The sequence below is a fragment of the Anguilla anguilla genome, chromosome 15 (assembly GCF_013347855.1).
Source record: "Anguilla anguilla isolate fAngAng1 chromosome 15, fAngAng1.pri, whole genome shotgun sequence".
Classification (NCBI taxonomy): Eukaryota; Metazoa; Chordata; class Actinopteri; order Anguilliformes; family Anguillidae; genus Anguilla; species Anguilla anguilla.
In genome coordinates this window covers 4647028-4669848 of record NC_049215.1, presented here as the reverse complement: position 1 = coordinate 4669848, position 22821 = coordinate 4647028, and the positions used below count along the sequence as shown (strand labels likewise).

Sequence of the window (22821 nt, the reverse complement as noted above, 5' to 3'; positions counted from 1 at the left end):
GAAACAAATAGGTGAATATGTATCTTTGAGTTTAGTTGCCATTTTTATATTAGTATTTTGGTATTTTTTACTGATTTTAGGAAGTGCCTTTTAACAGATGCATGGAAGCAGTATGTTTTGCATCCGTGAGTAATTTGGCTTTTGCACATTGAAAAAAAAAATTTGTGAGCAGTTATTCAGTACAGCTTAGGGTTTGGGAAGGAAGTAGTGGTGGGCATTCTGTCTCCTTCCAGTGATGGTTTGGCTCCATTCTCTGTGAAGATTGGTTGATTTGGCTCCCATGTGACTCTTCATTCAGCAGTACTTCTGATTTGTCCAATCAGCTGCAAGTGTAGTAATGAGCCTCCGACCCTTCAGGCTCTGTCCTTCAGTCCAGAGTTATTCAGTCAGTGAGATACGGCAGTGAATGAGAAGCTTTCAGTCTCTATCTCAGCAACCATGTTATTCAGCTCACTGATGGTATGTGGAGCATAATAGGGCCTCACAGGTTTTAATGCACTGTGGCATATTCTATGTGTTTAAGAGGACATCAGTCCAAACATCCAGCCATTGAAAGGACAGTACCACAAGGCACCATCTTGGGTCCTTTGCTTTTTTTCTAGATTTGTGAATGACCTCCCGAGTGTATGCAATAACAGTAGCATCCATGTACATGCTGGTACTGCTGTTTTTTCCACAGCCGATGGTATTTCATCAGATTCGGCATCTTTAAAAACCGCTTTCAAAGCTTGTGAATGCTATGTGGATTTAAAGCTATAGGTTGGCATTCTGAAGTTCAAATCACTTGTTTAACTGGCTTTGGATAAGATGGAAATGTAGATGTAAATAAGCTATTCATGCTTAAAGTAGTTTTATTGCAACTGCTGCAAGCAATAAGTTTTAAAAAATGGTTTAAATACCTGGTTTAAAATTTTGGTTTGATTTTAAGTCAATATATAAAATGCATTTTGATAATCTGACAAAAATGATTAAGTACAAGCTTGTTTAGCCTGCATATATTAAAACCAAACTTAACATATAACAAGGCACAAACATAGTGCACACTTGTTAATGTCTATCATCAATAATGGTGATCTTAAACATAGACCCAACTGCATAGCTTGGATATTCTGTATTTTGAATTTTGACTAGAACAAAGAAGGATGAACATATTTACCACAATGTTTACACTGCTGTACTGGCTACTTTAAGTATAAGACTGACTTTAAGGTTCTGCGTATAACTTTCAAAGCGTCACATGCACTTGGACCGAAGAAGCACGGCATGCAGTCATAGTCTATTATGGGCTGACAGACACCGCATGTGCACTGCATTTGAACTGCGTGCTACATAGCAGTGTCGTGCAGTTAAACAGCAGGACACAATAACCGCCGAGATTGCAAGTGATAAAAATCACTTGCGGCAAATACTGCTTGGAGCAACAGGAATTTGATTCAGTCGAATGTGCTGTCACAGAAATAGAAGCAAAGAGTCATATACGGTAATACCTAGTTCCCAGTTTGTTGGAGGCTATTACAACCGAATGACACAACTCCAGAAATGGATTTAGCTCATCTTCATTTTGTGGATTTACAGTAAAACATTTTAAGACAACAAAGGATTCTGACGCAGGCCTGACAATATGGCCGAAACGTCAATGGATTTTATAGAGATGGATTAAATAAAATCTAAATAAAATCAAAACCGCTGCACCTGTTCATTGATAAATTCTTTATGTATTTTCTGGCTGCACCTGCTCACTGCCGGTTTGACCTCTGTGTCTTCCTCCTCTGAGACAACAAAGGGTTAAATTTTAGATAGCAATATGCATTTTCCATTTTAAGAGAAGTTAAATCATAATATTATTGACTAATCGCATTATTTACTAAATTCATACCTATTGTATTTTCCAGGGCTTTTCAATATTTAAAATATTTAAAGTATTTGGGTTGTGAATTATTTGTGCTTTTGAAAGAAGTTCGGTGGACCCAACACAGTTTTCAGGGCAATGGAAGGCAGAGCTTGGATGGCATTTCATGTGATTCGTTCAGTAGATTAGAAAGTGGAGATATGATGGTGTGTTCCTCATATTTGAATGCAGAGAGCGCCTTGGCCTGTATGTGTGCCAGTATGAAGTAAATGGAGAAACAGGCCATTCTTAACATGAGCCTTCTGAAGAACACTTGACTCTGAATCGCATTTCCATTCAACAGGCTACCGTTTTTAATTCAAGGGAAAGGGATTTGAAGCTGTACATGCTCTTGCCACAGGGAAGCTTAGCCAATTGGAGTCCTGTGCAGAAAGTCTACAGAAACAATGCTTGCAAAGGAAGCCAATTCTGCAATGGAACACACTGATCACTAGATGGCTCTATTAGGTCAATATAGAGGTGTAGTAGCAAGGGTAAATTAAAGATGTAGTAGTAAGGGTAAGATAAGTGTGTAGAAGTCCGGGTAAGACAAGGGTGTAGTGTACAGGTAAGGTAAGGGTGTAGTGGTACAGGTTATATAAAGGTGTAGTAGTAAAGGGTCAGCTAAGGGTGTAGTAGGAAGGATAAGATAAGGGTGTAGTAGTAAAGGGTAAGATAAGGGTGTAGTAGGGAGGGTAAGATACAGGTGTAGGAGTAAAGGGTAAGATAAGGGTGTAGTAGTAAAGGATGAGATAAGGGTGTAGTAGTACAGGTAAGATAAGGGTGTAATAGTATAGGTCAGATAAGGGTGTAGTAGTCAGGGTCAGATAAGGGTGTAGTATAAAGGGTGAGATAAGGGTGCAGTGGCATTGGTAAGATAAGGGTGTAATAGTATGGGTAAGATAAGGATGTAGTAGTAAAGGGTAAGATATGGGTATAACAGAAAGGGTGAGATAAGGGTGTAGTAAAAAATGTATGCAGCTGCCCTGCTTTACCTTTTTTATGCAGTAAGGGGCCATGCTATTATTTGCCTAAGGTTTATTGTAAACTCGTCGAAGTTAAGGCTTTGCTGGAAATTTTGGGAATATTAAGTATGTTGTAGGTCGACGCTTCTTTTCAGCCCTTACTGCTGTAGAACCTTATACGATCGATATAACCATATTTGAGATGAGTACAGAAAATAAGCCGTGTAAATAAATTTAATATGAAAATGTAAACAGCATCTTAAAATTATATATTCAGTGTAACTGGCGATGCACATAAAACGCAACTTAAATTATCGCAAAATACATTTAATATAGTCCACACAGTAAAATGTCCCGTATAAATTCAACTTTAACGGAGTCGGCTACATGTGAGTCCACAATAGGGACTATGGAACTATGTGTACTCTGTAAGAGTTAATTAAACACTGAACATTTTAGTGTTTATCAGATATGTCAGTACAAAAAATATAGGCAATTATATATGCCAGTATAGGCCAACTTCCCAGTAAGTTTTTTTTTTTTTTAGATCCACCGCCATTGCGAGAAAGGTTTAAAAATACACAAAATCTATATAAAATATTACAGGATTATTGATGCAAATGCATTCCTCGTGGTTAGGCTACCTTTTTATGGAGGATTAGTGGCTTCACACGCTTGGATCTGACACGAATATTTCACAAACTTGATCTTATTAAAACTTGATTTTCTCTTTGCTGACGCTGACCAGAAAACCCTTTGAGTACATTTCAGTTTCTAATGAAATGCCACATTATTGCAATGGCTTTAGCCCTACTAGTCAATGAAGACATTGGGCTTAGATGAAAAGTAGGCTAGTCGATTTCCTCTTTTCTCTGTGAATGCTGGTGAAGGTCGTGGTGAGTGCAGTGTTTTACTACTTTTACCGGCTCCTTGTTAATATGTAGGCCTATGTACCTGGTCGTAGCGGTGGTGGCGCCGGATGTTGCGGTAGTTAGCCAGGGACACAACCTCGGAAGACACCTGCGTTGAAGGTGTGGATTACTCACTGTGGACACCTCTCTCTCTCTCTCTCTCTCTCTCTCTCTCTCGCTGCAGAGCTGAAAGCGCATTAGCGTGCGCCACAACTCATCGGAGGACTGGAACGTTGGATTCTCCCATAAAACTCAAAGATGGAGAGGGAGCGAACAGGGTGATTCTGGCGACGGTGTGCGCTTCACAGCCTCGCTGAGGTTTAAAGACTCACAAATGTGTCAGGTTCAGTTAGAAATGCAAAGCGCTGGAAAATTCTCAGCACGGCGGTTGCCCCAGCCTGAGATAAATTTAAGTTGATGTGCGTTATCATGTCGTTGATTTCATTACAAAAGCAAAGTGGACGCCGCGCGTAAATCGTGTCCATCTCTCGTCATCACACCACTCTGAAAACAGCAAGACAATCGGCCTATATCCAGGAGTTACACGACTCACACATGAAGAGCGAGGTGGTGATGGGATAATCAGCAAGCAACTCCCAGCGCAAGGAACGCAACAAAGGTGAGTCACATTTTTAATCTAAAGTCTGAAGTTCCTGTATGGTGCAATATATTCTTCCAGTTATATACAAATACGAATGGCATCTGCAGTGTATTGTAAACAAACTAAATGATATTTAAGATTTTTTCATCATAGAATGTTCGGTTTTAAATCAAGATCGATTTATTGTGACCACTGTTGGACTGGACTGTAATAGATGAATTGGCACAGGAGATTTTTATGTGTAAAGTATTGTTGCCAAAAATGGCCTATACTTTTAACTACGATCATTCCTCTTGTAATAGCTTCATTCGATTGCATTCCAATGAAACATTAGTTCCCCATATCTTGCGTTAGCCTACCTTTGTTATAGCTTACCTAAAACCATTGCGCTTTAATTTAGGGCTATGTTACCTATTTGTAATCAGATATATTCTATTATCAGTGCTGGGGATTAGTTTACCTATATGTAAATAAACAAGTAGGCTATTTGGGTACATTTTACAGCAGTTTGCTGGTAGTTCAACTACATTCAAATTTGTACAGTGGTTGTAGTAAATTACATTGCTGGTTTTCCCTACTGAGAGTTGTGGTTGTCCCCATGTGCAAGGAGAACGCATTGCTCACGCATGCGCGTCATGTCTGGGGATGATAATGATAATGTTAATTTATTGTAAGTAGTTTGGGTGGAATTCTTTCAGTATTTGTAGTTTCACAAGCTATATTTCACTTTAGCGTAGCTTTGCTGTAGTTCAACTACTTTCAGTGTGAAATAATTGGTAGTTACGCTTTCAGTAGTTTACTCAACACTGACCGTGACCTTAATAAGTTTAGCATAACGGTAATATGATCTTTAGAGGATTTTAATGCAGCAGAATTAGTATTATTACCAGTAATGCCAGTACCAGTAATGCCAACATTTTCTAAAAGAATACATTTTATAAATGTTTAAGATAAAGGCAGTGCGTATTCTGTTCAATTCACTACATAGTCCAAATGCTGCTCAAATAAGATAGGCCTACTATTGACTGAAGTTTAATTTATGCTTTTAGTCAATGCTTCTTCCGGTACTGTTCGATGCTTCTGACTTAGCTGTTAGACTACTGTTGTCCTCCCCGAAAGGGAATTTTTTACACAATAATTCCATCTGTGTAGTAAAACTGCCGTTCTCTCACCAGATCCGAGGGAGCAATCACTAAACACAAGACGCTAAGGTGGAACTGAAAATGTTTACAAAATATAATTTCTATCGTTGTTGTATTATTTATCCAGTTATGTTTCCGTACTAATGTATTTCTTACTCCAATATTTAAAATGCCCACATGCCTATTCCAGACAGTTATTTTACAGTAACTATCAGAGTTAATTACGTAAACTATAAGAGTATTATTTTTCTTTGCAATTAACTGGTGTGACCTCTGATTTGTACCAGTGAAGGTAAACATAGTTTCAATCAAACCAGATAGTTCCAACAGAGCCGCTTTATCCCACTGATGCTGGATAATATGCGCTAGAATGTATATCCGAATGCCCGGAGCATGTCTGATTATTTATAGGCTTTTGCATCGTTTATTTTTTTCATACACAGGAATTACAAATTTAAGAGTCGAAGATGTATCATATAAGAGCATTCTAAAGCATCATACCGGCATAGCATCGTTAATAGGTGACAAAGGTTACATTGTTACAAAAAATATTAGCGTGCGTCCGAAAGTCTTTGATACCCAGAAAATTACATTTATTTAGCTTTTTTGGGACAAATTAAATGTGTATTTATTACACAGGTTAGAAAAAGAATGGCATGTCTTTTTTGTTTTAGTATTTCAAATAGAAGCATTTAATTTACCTATTTCTATCAAAAAATAGCTCATTTCTCAGAATGAATATTGTTCACTCTCATGACTTGTTTTTTTACATGGCCTACATGTCATCATTTGGCTGGACTGAAAAATGTTAAATTCTTGGAAAACACAAACCTATTGCTTTGAATTTCCATTCCATTAAAAGTGATAAATGAGTTGGCCTAGGCCTATTTAGCTTTCCTCATTAAAACCATTATCATCTTATTGACACGTTTATACCCCATTTTGTCTTTCTGGAATGCCTGGTTGGGATCAATTAAAATGGTGTTGAGAACTGCTGGGAAACACGAACTGACTATCAGAGGTCAATTTGGTGCTTCCACATATCACTCTGTATTCCTACAAGGATACAAACAATATGTTTTTTCAATTTCACTTATAGATACTGGAAATGCTCTCTCTGGGCTGTTTGCATCCGTAACTCCCCGATGAAAGAAAATATAGATGGATTACGTATGAATAAATAAATAAATAAATACAAGAAAAAAAGCTGGTTAGATATCCTGCTTTCTTGTGGGCTTCTTAGGGTGGTTTTTGGCTCCTCAGAGATAGGCTGCATAGGAAAATAAAACACAGGAGCACTCAAAATAACAACCATCCACATATCCAATCAGCAAATAAGTTATTACAAGCTATGTTATTATATTTTTTGAAAAGTAGAATATATATTATCCCCCACAGTACACCCACACTGTCAGGCCATCCTGATTTTGCCTGTGTTGGATAATTGAACTGCTTGTTTTAAACTGAAGATCTTATAAAATGGCATGAAAACTGCATTTACTGGCATCCGCCATATTGATTTAACATTACCTGATCACCCCATCAGGCTGTGCTCCGGGTTCCCCTCGCGCACCGTTTATGAGCTGTTACAGACCAATTTGCTTGTTCCCGAGTGACTGATTGGCTTAATAACGGTGGCCGAGCAGAATACGACGCATATGTTTGGAATAATGTTTCATGTAGCTGATTGCCAGTAATGCAGACTGACAGCTGCTGGCAAGAGGTCAAGGTACCTGAACTACAGGAAGTGTGTCAGGTCCTGGCCTGAAGGAGACACTAAGTACCCAAAGGAGCTTGGAATTTGAAGTAAATTGTCAAATTCTCACTCAGGGTTATGGGACATGAATGTATTAAGTCAACTCTGACCGAGTGCATTTTGATGGAGTACTCTTGAGCAATCTTTGATTATGTTGGACTTAAATGAGTATTGAATAGACCCTAAATATAAACTGGTAAGACTTAATTTAAGTCTTCACTGTGTGTAAATTAAATACAAACATTAGGAATCATCATTACTCCATAGAAAATTATGTATAGGGACATGAACATATGGCGCACCTGGATAACTGACAATAAAATTGACCCCTCATTGAAACTAACCAGCATCTAAAAGGCTGAGTGAAGGTATTTCATCCAAAATGCCATTACCCTCCACGTGTCTCATATAAGAGCTCACATTTAAATTCTACTTTCATTTAGCTTATTATGTGACATGATTTAAGCCAAGTTCATTAAGGCCAAGCAAAATGATTACATTAACGTATCAACCCATAATGATGATGAATGGGGAGTTAATTCACATACCAGATGGGCAGTTTGGAGGTTTTCTTATTTTAATGGTTTACAAATAACATTTTGAAAGCAGGCCAGCGCCTCAGACAGTTAAGAAGAGTCTAAAGTCAGTTTCAGAAGTAAAACCTTTTATGTGGCCATGCATTAAAAAGTGTTTGCAATTATCCATGGAAATTGCCTCCATTAGACCAAACAGCAGTTTGCAATTTAATATGTGCCTTGATATATTGATATCTGATTTGTGCCTCAGGAGAGATGCTATGTTTATTGCCGTTTACCCTCAAGACTGAGCATGTTAGCCTACCGTTGAGGTCATTCAGGGCTATTAATGCCTGTGATGTCAGAGGGGCCAGTGAGGCATCCATGCACTCAGTAAATGATCTTGTCGAGGAGACCGGCAGGCAGCTTTTGGCGCACATTAGCTACGCCGTTGAACACAAAGCATAGGAGCTAGATGGGTTGTTACATGGAGGTAGGCATCTTTCAGATTGATGGTAGTGAACCATTGACCTGGACCAATAGCATCTTTCTTTGGTACCAAGAAATGGGTTGTTTAGAACCTTCTCGGCTGTTGATAGGCCTGACTGCATTGTTGTCTAACAGGCTTTCTCTTTTCAGGGAGTCCCCCACTGTAGTTGGTTGAACGGTGGAAGCTGGCCGCGGAACTGGAGACTCTACCCTAGGGGGACTGTATTTAGTACCCAGGAGAAATTGAAGCACCAGTCTTCCCATGTGCAGTCTGCTCCTCTCTGCACATTCACCTTAGCCAAGGCAGAGTGCAAGCCATGCTGTGACTCCAGGGATTTCTGGGGGGGTGTGGGACACAACAAGTCTCACCCTGCTGCCAGGGGTAAGGTCCCCTGGTTATTCTTGGGGTATGAGGGATTCATTGTGTGAAAACAATGCAAGCACAAGTTAAAGAGTATATTTTGCAGTTTGTCTTAACTGTTTCGATAGCATGGATCTTTGCAGAAATGTGCCAAATAGATTGTGATAAGTTAATATTTAGTGGTCCGTTCTGTAATTAACAGTGCATTTACATAAGCATCATCAGTTGCGCTGTAGAATGGCTTGTCCGCCAGCTGCAAAGCATAAACAAAGTTGAAAGCTGTGCTAACAAAGATATACATGTTAATGGAAATCAATTCAAAACAACATCCGCCAGTCTAGCTTGCTTGCAAGTTGCCCAGTCTGTTTGTAGTTCGTGCAAGAAAATGTGACAGCTTGGGTATCATTTGAGTTCGTCAAAGATCTCTGTTATAAACCCCTTTCACGTGATGAAGCCAGAGCGGCTGGTCTGTGGCAAGGCATGATGGGAAGGAGTTTCGCACAGGCTGGTAAGGAGGCTGAAATGCTAGCAAATGGGAGTGTTAGCCAACATTATTAGCGGGTGTATTGGGCTGTTCGTGTCGCCGCGCAAGCTAGGAAACCGCTCCAGAGGTAAGTTGGTGAGGACGGGACTAAAGCTCTCATGTAGAAAATATGAATCTAAGCAGCCCCACTCCCATCAGCTTAACCTTTCCAATGTCGTAATTCATTGTAAACCTCAATAGTTAGTGAGGGCCTGAGTGTATGGTGCTGCTGGTTCAACGCTATATCATGTGAAGCGATTAGGCGAACATTAGCTTGTTAGCTGGGCGAAGAGGTTCTCTATCTAGCTTTCGCATTGGTTTTCTGTGTCGGGTGTTGCTAACGTTGATAGCTTGCCTGAAGGCTGATTCATTTCCTATGTCATTGATTCTATTTTCTAGCATATGCTAACTAGTTAACAGTTACCTGAAATGGTGTAAAATATGTAACACTAATATGTCACCGTCAGCTTCCGGAAATGTTTTGAAGTTAGCTACAGTATCCTCGCTAAATGTTGGTATTCGTTTATGTCAGTTTTTACTTCTGCTTGCTGCCAGCTCGCCTGCTTGCTTGCTCTGACCACAAGCTTAGTCTAGCTGGCGACTGAACAATGTCGTATAGCTCATTATATAGTGAGTGGTGCTATATAGGTAGCTAACTTTGCACGTTTGCTGGGACTTGTTCACCATCTCCCTATATAGACAGTTGGTAACCTTTTTTTTTTTAAATAGTGCCCGATAATACCAGAGCAAAGTTTTAACGCTGACAAAGGAGTACAGCATTGCTGAGTGTTTGAGTGAACTAGCCACTTCCGGCCGGATCGTAAAAATATGCGCACGGAGGCTATAATATCGATTTTAAAATATGCTTGATATGTGGTGTCCGACACTGAAAATCCAGATCTGTTGTGTGCGTTAGTCCCGCACCATTGTCACAGAACTGTGCTCGCGCCTGATGTGTGAGACTGTGAGACTGCAGGTGCGCATTTGCATGACAGGCGGCTAAGATCTATGCATAATTTACACGCGTGCTTGTCAAGATGGGTCTGGGAGGTGATAGACAATGCTCTTATTTACTCTCAGTGTGCCTAAGGGAATCCGCCTTACAGTAAATACAGTTGGACACCAAGATGGGTGGTCAGTCTACTGCACGATGGCGCATTGACCTGACATCCGCCGGTTATGTTCAGCAGTACATGTCCGTATATATTCCATGCTAAAATTTGTAAGTCGACGTCAAAACCATGGCATCACAACATTTAGGCCATCTAGAATGCCTCGTAAACGTTCTGATTGACCATGTTTTTCAACAGGAGCAGAGAAGTAGTGTGACTGCGTTTCCACCGCAGAGAGATGGGGAATGTCGTGTCACGGTGGAAGGTAAGTGGAAATGAGCCTCAGTTTTATAGTGCTGACGATAGATTTTGGTGGACAGATTCACCTGGGCATTCGTTTTCGACATGGACCTTGAGCAGAAAAGTCCGTTTCTCATTTTATGCTGACCAGTCACAGGTCAAAGGAGACTTTGGAGAAAAGGCAGTAAACAGCACTTTATTGCCTCAGAGTTCTTCTAGTAAAATCTGAGGTGCTCAGCCTGCGAAATGGTCCATTTCGGCTTGAAATGACCCAACTGTGAAATGGGGAATCTTCATGGCAGGGTAAAGTCAATACCAGATTAAATGGAGCTCTGTGAAGTTGGCATGCCATATATCTCAGAAATCAATAAATCACCATTAATAGTTTGTGCTGCGTTTCTGCAGGTTCATTCCGGTTTGTGCCGTTAAAAATCAACATTATTCCTGGGCGTTTGCTTTTCTTTCTTTTTTCTGATCGCGGCGGTGATCCAGGGCAGAGCCAGGTGACTCGCTGCTGTTCTGTCATGGAAATGCCCAGTTTTAATACCCTTTTCCTCCTTTTAACAGGCAAAACCTTCCACCGTGGATGTTCTGGAAACTATAGACAAGGTAAACCGCTTTTACTGTCATTCCTGTGAACGCTACATGATATTTTAGGTTATATTCCCAAACGGGATGGAGTGTGAGGAGCAGAAGTATATTTTTGGACGTTGCTTCTCTGTTTCAATGGGCCGGTTCTTCTCCGGCACAGAGACCTCAGCCAGTGGTTTGCCCTGAAGACTGAACCAGAAACTTTTAGCCACATGTGTCTTAATGGGGAGACTAACAACAGAAAGGGCTGGCTTTGCCATTCAGTGTTTTAAACGGTTTTTAAATAATCAAAATAGAAGCTCAAATAAGTCATATGATTCGTGAAAAGGCTGTGGCTTTTCACAGAGAGCTGTGTTCTGCCCTGTTATTTTGGACCGGTAAGTCACCAGTCACATGGTTTTAAAGTTTGGTAAAGTTTTGTGTTGCAAATTTGGATAATCCGCGTATGTTTACAGGAAGTGCCGTTTGTTTGCAGGATATAAAGAACCTGGAGGAGTTCCGAGAGAAAAACGAGAGGCTGTTGAAGCTGTGGGTGGGAAGGCTGCTCCTGTACTCCTCTCTCCTGTACCTGGTCACGTGCGTGAGCGTGTATCTCTGGTGCTTCCCGGAGCAGTGGATAGAGAGGCTCTTGCTGGCCCTGCCCTTCGTTCTCTTCCCTGTGCTGTGAGTAAACGCTCGCTTGGCACCTCCCCCTCTTCGCGTCTGTACTTCCCGCTCCCGTCTGCTGTCAGTCCTGGCCCCTCGCTGGTGGAATGACCTCCCCGTGGCGGTCAGAACAGCAGAGAATCTGACTACCTTCAAACGCAGACTAAAGACTCATCTCTTCAGGCTGCACCTCTCCCCACCCCTCCCTAGCCTATAGTTTAGCTCAATGTACCTAGTTAGGCTAATACGATCGCGTTAGTTTTTATTTGGCAGGATTGTTTTTGTCTGATTCTGATTAGGCAAATGTGATTTCAGTGCTAGTTTGTACTTGGCAGGATTGTTTGTTTGTTTGTTTGCTGAACAGGTTACTCTACAGGGTTGGAGTCCTGATCTATGTGGTCACTTCTGGCACTACGATCTTTACTTCACTCTAGTGTGTTTCTTTTGCACCTCTGCACCTTGAACTAATGCACTTGTTGTACGTGGCTCTGGATAAGAGCGTCTGCTAAATGCCTGTAATGTAATGTAATGTAAACTCCGAGCTGCTGTGAAAAGCTCCCCTTTCATCCCGCTGTTATCCTGCGGTGCCTGGATTTGTGGTGGGATTTTGTTGCAGTTTGGCAACAAATCCCAGTTTGTTTATTTTGTTTTTTTCCCCTCCTCCCAAAGGGATGTTTTGTTAATTGGTTGTATTTACATTGTGCACTGTTTCTGCTCTTTGTCTTGAACTGGGCTGAAGATTATGGGAAATGTAGGCTTTAACAGAAGCAAATGTGCTTCTTCCTAAGCCCCGTGCTCCAAGCACCTGGCACTAGCATTGCCCTACTACGCCTGCACATATAACAAGAAAAAATGTGAATACGTACTGTAAAAATTTGAATACAAGTTGCAGTTGAGTGAGATATGTAGTACTTTATCCTTGCGGAAGTGCCAATACACAGGCTGCTGGGTGGCTTGTCCTGTTAAGGCACTGTTCTTATGCATGGATTGACTCTGGCTTGTGTCTCTGGTCTGGCTTATGTCAAGGATCTGTTCTAGTGCATGGTTGGGCTCTGTGGTCTGGTATATGTTAAGAAAATGTTCTAGTACATGGATAGGGTCTATGGTCTGGTTTTGAATCCAGACCACGCCTGTGCCTTGTGGCCAGTAGCCCCACAGGGCAGGGCAGGACAGGACATGATTGGCTCAGGTTACCCAGCAACTGTGTTGAATTTGCATGCCTGAAGCCTGGGGATTTCTCAGTAGAACAGGCTTTTCTTACTGAGTCCGGCCTACATCGGGATTCACCACTAAACAGTAAACACGTTTGGTGGTATCGTGAACATGTTTTAGTTATTCCTGTGATCAAAATTTTTATTGCATATTGTAAACAGTCTTTTTGCTGTTGGAGGGGTTACAGTTGTTTCTCTTTCCATAGGATTTGGTTTATGCGGAAACTGCTGATTTACCTCTTCTCAAAAAGAACGGAAAGAAACAGTAAGTGCCGCCTAACTCACAACTGCAGAAATCTCTCATTCATTCATATGACTGTTTATATTGAGTAAATCTTAATTTAAAACATAAAAAAGCCTGCTGAAAATAAATGCATACCAGTATTTGATGTCACCCAAATGTTGTTTTGCATTTCAGATGAAAAATTGGGAGATCTCAGAAACCAGAAAAGAAAGATAGTGAGTTTGCATTTGAAAGCATATTTTCCTTGTGTGATGGTTGTGCATTAGAAACATTAGGATTTGTGCGTGATTTTCTCTGCATGAGTTGAAAAGTTTTCCCATTCATTAGTGCCGTGAGACCTGAGCACATGGTTCATGCTGGTGTCATCAAGTCCTACAGGAATTCCAACAGCACTTTTTGCTCTTATTAGGGTCTGAAGGTGCTGTCCACTAGGCTACTGCTAACACATAATATGAAAATTAATATGATTGTCATATATACTCTCTTCTGCAAAGCACTCTTCTGAAATTATCCTTTAAAATGAATAATTAATTGCAGGGAGACTTGTGAGTAAATGAGAAACTTTATTCTTTATCACAACACAAGATCAGTCCTGCTTCATCCTTTCTTTTAATAAAGCAGTGTGTGAAAGTTAGAAGGTCATATGCGCACTTAGAAGACAGAAAAATGTGTCAGGCTCGAACGTTGTAGGTTATAGCTCAAAATAGGTCCGCACGAATAGAGGTCTCATCAGGCGTTTTTATTACATTCATTTCCATATTTGCTCTGCCTCTGTGTTCAGAACAAATAGCACATCATCTTGGAGATTTTGATATTTTATAACACTAAGGTTTGGCAATGAGTTGATTTTGTCCATGTGCTAGTTGTAATGATACTGTCTGTAGCTGGAGTGGTTTCGTCCTTATTTTTTTCTTTCTGTTTTAAAGCTTGAAGAAGTTATGGAGAAGGAAACGTATAAAAATGCTAAACTAATCCTGGAAAGATTCGATCCAGAGTCAAAGAAAAAGGTAAGTATTGGTATTAGGAGTTTACAAGTGTGTGAATTTGATTTATTTATAAGATAAGTAAAAGTTCATCAAACTAAATAAATCTGTTATTTTCATTAAGGATCAAGAATCTACACCAGTTGGGCCCCAAATGACTCCAAGACCAGGCCAAGGTACGTGAGTGCTGTTTCTGTAAAGGGATCAAGGTTGAGGGTGATTTCCTTTCAACTTAGTCAATGCAGGAAGTGAGTTTAAATGAATTTAAGGATCTTCACAGAACATTGTGGACATTTTTAAAGGAGTACCATGGTGGTTGAACGTGACACTTCCCAGTTGTCTTCAGGCAACAACAAAACAAATGTGCATAATTTTTTTATTCTTCAGTCATTTCAATGTACTTTAAAACGTATTTTTCTAAGCCTAAATTTCCCACTATAAAAATTCACCCGAACCGTCTGGGCGTGGTAATGAGAACTGTCAGTTAGCTATGATTGACAGACCGTTCCCCGTTACCATAGCTACCCCCATGATACACGCTCTCTTTGGGAGACTGAATTTTCACAAGCTAGCTAGCTTAGTAGTATATCAAGTATCGATAGATAGCTAAGGTAAGGACGTTGACTTGTATCCAGTTAAAATTTTTGCTATCTAGCTAGCCAAGTTAAGATAAAAGCACAACTATAACGTCCTCATAAAAGCGAACTAGCAAGCTAACGTTATCGATAACATTGCCTTATGAAAGCAAACCTCCTAGCTAGCTAACGTTAGCTAGCTAGCTAAATGAATATAACCAGAAATAATCTAAAGGAACTCTAATTTAAGTGAACCTAACGTTAGTCAAATATTTGCATTGTCTGAACAGCAGGACGGTGTGTCCTGTCAGATTTCTTTACGGGGCGTGGAAATAGGAGTGGTTACTGTATTCGTGACGTAGAAAAATGACAACTTTCTCAACCGGTTGAAAATGGGACGATGAATTTAAAACGCATATTTCTCCAAAAATACAGAACGGACATATTTAATACTTTGCTCATTGTGTTTCTTCAATGCCTCTTGTGCAAATAGCACATAAAACAGAGAAAGTGTGAAAATCACCATGGTACTCCTTTAAATTCATGAATGTAATTGCAACTCAGTTCCTGAATTGACGGAGTTGAAATGAAATGAAGCCCTTGTAGAAATGATGAAGACTCTAAAATGGTTTTCCAGTACCGGTGACCGGTAAAGATAACGGTGTCTCGCTGGCCGCTTCCACAGAACTTCGTCAGCGGAACATTTCCCAGAGGCCCCCGGTGATGGCCACGCCGGTCGGCACCCCCCGGCCCCCGCTGGCCCCTGGCGCCACCCCCTCGGGGCCCCTGCTGATCTCCGCCCCCGGGGGCCCGCCCGAGAGGACGGGCACCCCCCACAGCCCGCTGCGGCGGCCAATGAGTCCGGCCACGCCCATCCCGGGCCTGGGTGAGTGCCACGCCCGCAGCGGGAGCTCGATCGAACGCTGGGCTACACCTCTGCAGCTTTTCAAACGGCCAACCCCTGGGAATGCCCCCGCTTTGCATGGCCCATCTGGACTAACGCAGGGAACACGGGCTCCTGGTTCTTCTGCTTTTGGTGTCATCAATGTCTGGGTCATTTCCCATAATGCACTGTGTGCTAGCCAACTAAATGCTGCTGTGAGCCTGTTTAATGGACATTCCATCAAGCACAAACTGGTTAATATTCATTAGAGAATGACCACGCCCCCTCAATCCTCTGGGTCCCTCGTTATATTTTACATCTATGCATTTGGAAATATTAACTATAAATACATTTTTTCCCTGTGACTTCAGAACCCTTTAAAATAAAATTTCCCTGGGTCCTACTACTGTTAATGATAGCCCACTGGTAACTCCAGTGAAAATGCAAAGGTATGAGTTGGAGAAGCGATTTAACAGGACCTTAAAAGACCTTAATATCTCTGGGTAAAAGGAGAACATGTAAATCCGTGAGGCTTAGCGCTGGAATTAGCCTTGCGTTCCTTGGCACAGACGGATCATGAGTCCCTTCCAAGGGCCCCTGGCGTGACCGCCGCCGGGGCCCCTCCCTATCCTAACCGAAGGAAAAGTGACGCACGTAGCACAACAGAGTTTCTTGTGGCCCTTGAGGGCCCCTCTGACCTTCAGGCCCCTGGGCCCGGGCCCGACCGGCCAGTTCACTAATCTGTGCTGGTTCCTAAGGGATTTATCAGTATTTATCATTGTTTTCAGGCGTATATGTGTAGTCACATTTGAAATATGTTAGTCAAATACCGAGGTTTTTGCGTATTGAAATGCAGTATCTTAAACGGTATTCTGACCATACTAGGAGGAAGAAATAATGCCTTTGCAGTCTGAGCACAATTATTCATACAAGAAGCTGCTCGTGCCCACAGCCCTATTACAGGCTAGCCACTAGCCCAAAGACAGCTGTCCTTTCAGAAGTGTTGAGAATTGCGTGAAGCACCACCAGTGTAAAAGGCTTAACATGCTGTCGCTGCACTAACTGCACGGTGTTGGCCCTCGCTGAAATTACAGTGAGAAATGAAAATAGAATTTGTTTTAATTCTTTATTTTAGGACGACATTTGGATTGTGGTTGGATTTAACAATTAGTCTGTTTCGAAATGAAATGAAATGGCAAATTCAGATGCAGTTTGGTATATGCAGTATTTTTTTTTTTACAAATTAAAATATAACGCGTTTGCAGGAGTTTCGTAAGAGCGAGTAAATCCTGACCGTGTCTGCGGTTTGTGTCTGACGGCAGGGATGCACCCTCCGGGCCCGCCCCTCGCCCGGCCCGTTCTGCCGCGGGAGAGGGGCGCCGTGGACCGAGTGATCGAGTACCTCGTGGGGGACGGCCCGCAGAACAGGTCAGCGCTGCGCTGCGAGGATGCTGCGCGCGTGCGTGCGTCTGCAAGCCGCTCTCAGAGGCAGCACAGTTAGCATGCAGCCCATAGATACTGTCTAATATTTTTGTGCTGGACGCACATTTATTTATTTTATTTATTTATTTAGTTATTTAAATTTAAATTTATTTAAACAGGGACAGTGTACAAAGAACATTAACCTTATATAAAACAAGGAAAGATGTAATGTACCGGGTTGTAGCAATTTGCTAATTTCCACCCGTAGTCCCTGGGCAGGTAAGTAAGACATGGATGAAATTGGTATTAATGCTATCGTCTATGGGCAAGAGCCAAAAAGCACATTTCCCAAAAGGTTGAACTATTCCTTTAAATTGCTTTCAAAATTAAGGTTTGGCAGATTTCAGTTTATTATTAATCACTGACAATTGTAGAGCCTACAGAGTTTCATTGGCTGCGAAGTAAGCAGCATCTACAGTAATGCAGGAATAAAGATGCTTTCCTTCTGAACATTCGTGTAATGTAGTGTAAGCTGTATTAGCATGAAATAACTTTTGTTTTCTTTTTCTTTGTAGATATGCCCTGATATGCCAGCAGTGTCTGTCTCATAATGGCATGGCACTGAAAGAGGAGTTTGAATACATCGGTAAGACTGCTGTCTGTGTCTGTGGAGTACGTCTTAATAAGTGCTGTTTGCCTTGCCCTCTTTTGCAATGTTGCCTCTTTGTATGACTGGTTTGTACTGTACACCATAATCAGTTTTTAACTGGCATGAAAAGGGTCTTTGCTGCTCCCAATTACTGAGCCAAGGTCATCTTTCTACTCCAAATTTTCTGTGAGATGTGGATACTGCTGGGTGATATGGCCAAAATATCTCATCAGATACTTTCTCTGCACATGTTGTTTTCAAAGTCCTGTCGTGTATTTTTAATGAAATGGTTTCATTCAAAACCGACAATTCGCCTTAAGTTTATTCCGCGAATTATTTGTTGTACTGTTGCAATGTCCAATTTTTAATATTCATTGCATGAAAAACAATGAAATATCTTTCATAGTGCTGCAAAACCGCGTAGGCCTACCATTGCATGAATTCATACCGGTATGCCTAAAAATAAAGTGTACCGCTCAGTGCTAATGCTCGTTTGAATCATAACTGTCACCAAACTGTGTTTTTGAGAATAAGGCTCCACAGTTCAACTGTCAGAGTCTGACAAAAATGGTGTTTCTATACAGACAAGCCTTTGGGACCTCTAACTCAAAACTGGTTTCAACCAGCTCTTAGCCCCGATTAGCATGTGACAACGCCAACAAGCCATGCGTCCTGCCCACAGATCTCATGTGTGGTGTCTTGCTGTCGTGTTTCACACTTTCACTCACTCTCTCTCTCTCTCTCTTTGCTTTTTACCCGATTGTCAGAGGGCTGCATTGTGCTGCCACATAAATAATATTCTAACTACATTTTAATGTTTTTTTTTCTTTCTTTCTTTTTTCCATTTTGGCGCTCGCAAAGTTTGCTTTGGAGCAAGACAAAGATTTTCATATGCAGGAAAAACCCCAGATAATGCTTTATTTAATGATTCATCCTGGTTCTCCTGCACTGTGTACCATGTGGGACAGGTGGTAGAGATCATCTTAAGTTTAACGCATCAGTTGTGCTAATGTTGCAAAGGGTGAACTTTACAGAGTGCAGATTGTGATTCTGGTCACATTGTGTGTTGTGTTTCTGTTTTATATTAGTTAATTCACATAAACCATGTTCAGCGTTGAAGTGAGTCATTATTTCGACCCACCCGTCGGTGGTTAGCTTCAAACTCCGTTTAGCAATGTATAGCTAACTAGCGCCACTCTACATATAGCAGTGTTATTAACTAGCGTGTGTGGCTGTGTGACGTCATATCACTACTGATACAGATTTATTATGGCGGCCGTGAGGCTTGCACTGGTACCAGCTCTGTTTCTACGTCTCGCACTTTTGCTGTTGAATGTCATGAGGTGAGAGAGGAGCCCTGAGAGGTTGTTGGTGCTTTTCACACACCCCGCGTGCGTTTACTTGCGTGTTTAGAGTTTTTGTTTACGCCTCTTATTCCAGCCTTCCGATGCGCATACTGTTACTTCCTGAATCCCGCGAGGAAGACCCGCCCCCAGGCCCCCCGGCTCCCAGAGTTCAGTTTCGAGAGAAGAGAGCGCCCCGAGTCGCCCACGCCGGCCCCCTCCACTGCCTCTGAGGATGGAGACCCCCCCTCTGCCACAGGTACCCCGCCCTGATATTTCACCCTCGCATTTAACCTGCCTTCACTCCTGCTCCACTGTAAGGGAACAGCTGGGGTCCTGGGTCAGGTGGTTAGAAGCACCGCCCCCAGGGCTGGACACGCCTTCTGGTCTTCGATTGGCTCCTGGCCCCTGGTAGTCCAGAGAGGCAATGGGCTGATTAGCTGTACCTCCACCCAGGCGTGAAGGGAGGTCCGTACTCCTTAGCGTGATGTATGTGATCTCTGGCCAATCACGTGCCTGCTTTCTACTTGACCTGTTTGGGTCCTCCAGTAGCTCAGCTGATGGACTGCTGGCTGCAAGTGATTATCAAAAGCATTGTTTAATTAAACAGACAGTAAATTATGTGGAAGACTCTGTAGTATTGTAGTAACCGTGTAGTATTTATTCCATAGAGCCAGGCTTCAGTAGATGACAGTTGGTGTTGCTGTTGTTTAAATAGGTCGTTGGAGGGAAGGGGCCGGCCGGAGTGTTCAGGAAGGGCTGAGCGCTCGGCCTTTAGCCTCGGCTCCGTGGAGCGAAGTGCACAGTTTCATCCGCGTTCAGCGCCTGCACACAGGTTTCCCTTAGCACGGCTAGACGCCTCTCGACCCCCCCCCCCCCCCCCCCCCCCCGGGACGATCTCCCCGACCGCTTGCGCTCAAATCAAGTTTGAACCCGTTTGCCTGTGCAGCCCGATTGCTGGAACTGCTTCTGAAATCAGTCGCCCGAAGCTGCATGAGAATAAGACCAAAGCACGAGAATCTGCTTTCCTTTTGCTCGATTCGGAAAACGAGGGGCTTTTCCTTTCTTCCGATGATCTGATTTTATTTTCTCGACGATTGAGAAACATTTGAGAGAGATTCTCATTAGTTCTTTAACTCAAGACGCCGCTTGGCTTGTTTTGCACAAAGTGCAGTTTGGATGGTCTTCGTTGTTGTTGCTGTGTTTGTAGATGTGTCTGTCCCTAAGAGCGATTGTGCATGCTGGTCCTTCTGTGGGACCAGCATGCACAACTTTGGCATTCCCAATTCGATGAGTGCAGTGCAGTGTTGTGTTGACAAAAAATATCAAAATATATATTGATATTAAAAGTGTTTTGTGATGTACATGAAAAATGCCTAACAGGAACGATAACCACTTCGTCCAGCATGTTCATCTGACTAAGATTTGACGAGCCAAAGAATGTGTAGACGTGTACCCTTTGTGTTTAAGTTGTGTACCTGTTACATCTCAGGATACTTACTAAAACTGGCACGAATCCCATTACCTTCCAGACGAACCCCAGCAAGGAAGCCCGTCTTCGCAAAGCCCACGTTCTGAATCCCCCGGCTCAGAACCCCCCCACTCTGAAACCCCCCGCTCGGAAACCCCCCCTGCAGTACCTGGCCTCCCGGAAGACGAGACTGAGCCAGCTGAGGAGACCGCTGGGGAAGATTTTCCTCGAATGCCAGATTTGGAAAAATCTGAAGAAGAGCAGCAGTCTCCAGGATCTGAAGACGAGCAGAAGACATCTCAAGTGGAAGCTGAATAAGAAAAGTCACATGATTTCAACTAAGCAAGTGATTGGTCCACAATTTTTATTTTTGTTTTGCTTTCAGAGTGATTATTCAACGAATACTAGCTTAACTGAGGCTGTACGTAACCAATTCATGTCTAGGATTTAGGAAGGACATTCAGTAGGGTGGAAACGGGAATTATGGGAATAATAACAGTAACAGTTTTAAAAATGTTCCATTTACTATGTCCTCGGCCAGGGGTTTGATAACTGAAACACTTTTGTATGCACAGCAGAGATGCTAGGAGGGAGTTCATTCTGTCGCTGAGTTAATGCATGCGGGTGGACCTTTTCTCTTTTCTGTCAGTTTTGTGAACACCAAAATAATTTGCCAAACGAGAACAGATTTGTTTCGCTTTAGTTTACAGATTTTTTGTGTGTGTGTGTGTGTGTAACAGGATACCTACAGTATAAACGAATGACTAATGTTTCAACATTTTAAAGCTTATTTATGAGTAATATTTAAATCTGTGGTACGGTGCCTTTTATGAAAGTATTGTGAGGTATTGGTTACTCGTAGCACAGGGAGGGCCCGCCTCACGTTTACAGTTGTAGGAAAGCAGAAATCCCTTTTATTTATTCCTGTGAAGTCATAAACTGCCCACCCATGTGTGTCTGTGTGTTTTATCAGTTCTCTGATGAGATTAAATGAAAAAAGAAACAAAAAACATGATTTTTTTTTATGTTCACGCTGCAGGTTTTGTTTTGCGAACAGCACACCTTTGTAAAAGGCTGGTATTGTCAAGTGTTTTGCGGCACGCTCATTAAATGCTTTAAAACCCAGCGCCTATGACTTTGTTCATTCATGCCATCTCCTTCAGCTAGGGTTTTAGTGCATTAAATAGGATGCCTAATTAATGGTTATAATGAATTAGTTATAATATTAAAATCTCTTTAAATAGCTAGTTAAAGGTTGTGCCAAATTGGCTGTGTGTATTAGCAGGAAAAATGCATGGATGCCAGCTAGCTAACGATTGTCAATGACTATAACAACTAAATTCAGATCACTTTTTGAAGTCGCATGTGAAAATGCAATTCTTCACAGCTACTGATATACTACCACTGTTACCATGACAACTACTACCATTATCACCACCACCACCACTACTACTATTACTACACTAACAATTCTGCAACTCATCTACTTGCTATACTTGAAGTAAGAATATACTATTTTAACTATCTCTTGAGCCTTCAGCAAGCAAACAGAGTTTCTTCAGGAACTCTATATCTACTACAGTGTTATATTCCGATGTTTGTAATGTTTTACTTGGCCTGGTCTCCCTTGAAAAAAGAATTCTGAATTTAAATGGCGCTAAAGATGTATTGTAAGTAAATAAATATAGCTGTTGATTACAAGTGATCTGTGTGCATGCGTTACCTACAAGCATGCGCAATTTTTTATATACGTTATTTTACCAGCTGACCCAATGAACAGTGAAATTAATCTAAAAAACATGTTTCTGACCTCCCGAGATTCGGATCCATATCCGCAGATTCAGCATCGTGTGTGAAAGACCATCTTGTTTTGAAAAGAGGTCCTCGGCCTCCCCGCGGGTCTGATTTATCGCTCTCTGCCCGCTAGCCCGTCAGCGCGCTATCTGTTCACGTCACCGGGGGACAGGGGAAAGAACGTTGAACCGCGGCATTCCGTTTTCATTAGCCGGGCTCTCTTGGCTTGTGATGGTTTTATTGCAGCTCGTTGGTCACCGGGGACAGTGCTCGGTAATGGCGCTGATGCGGATCTCCAGCCTGGCTTGATTGCTTGACCTTGTTCATGTGCACAGCGCGGTCTCCGCGGCTCTGTGGCTCCTGCACCGTGTGCGCCCTTCTTTATCGTCTGGTTGCCGGATTGCCGTAGAACATGGTCCCCCGGGATTTGGTGATGTATGTTTACACTCACATGACCCTGTGCATGTGGTCAAGCGTCAGTGTGACATGAGCAGTTGCTGGCCCTGT

General features: G+C 42.0%; 1 protein-coding gene and 1 long non-coding RNA gene across 4 annotated transcripts in view; both read left to right on the top strand.

Moving 5' to 3' along the window:
- LOC118213654 overlaps positions 1–8641 on the top strand; it is a 68713-nt gene extending 60072 nt beyond the window's left edge. For both annotated transcript variants that reach the window (XR_004762480.1, XR_004762479.1), the window contains exons 3-4: positions 3949–4383; positions 8418–8641. This is a non-coding gene — a long non-coding RNA (uncharacterized LOC118213654). The remainder of the gene's footprint in view (positions 1–3948; positions 4384–8417) is intronic.
- A 440-nt stretch (positions 8642–9081) lies between these two features.
- On the top strand, positions 9082–21645 carry LOC118214610 (endoplasmic reticulum junction formation protein lunapark-B-like). Of its 2 annotated transcripts, none has more exons than XM_035394696.1 (13): positions 9082–9239; positions 10462–10528; positions 11071–11112; positions 11570–11757; positions 13157–13215; positions 13369–13409; positions 14121–14201; positions 14302–14353; positions 15438–15638; positions 16958–17063; positions 17633–17703; positions 19147–19308; positions 20582–21645. In XM_035394696.1, exons 2-13 carry the CDS (start codon positions 10502–10504, stop codon positions 20836–20838), a joined length of 1287 nt encoding a protein of 428 aa, XP_035250587.1. In that variant the 5' UTR covers positions 9082–9239; positions 10462–10501; the 3' UTR covers positions 20839–21645. The 2 variants fall into 2 exon arrangements, with proteins under 2 accessions (XP_035250587.1, XP_035250588.1); XM_035394697.1 differs by having other exon boundaries at positions 9092–9136.
- Positions 21646–22821: the final 1176 nt, after the last annotated feature.

Excerpts from the sequence above, each read along its gene's own strand:
- LOC118214610 (XM_035394696.1), top strand. The coding sequence starts at position 10,502 with ATGGGGAATGTCGTGTCACGGTGGAAG. Across the intron at positions 13,410-14,120 it reads GAAACCAGAAAAGAAAGATA|CTTGAAGAAGTTATGGAGAA; the intron begins GTGAGTTTGCAT and ends TCTGTTTTAAAG. Across the intron at positions 19,309-20,581 it reads AGACCCCCCCTCTGCCACAG|ACGAACCCCAGCAAGGAAGC; the intron begins GTACCCCGCCCT and ends ATTACCTTCCAG.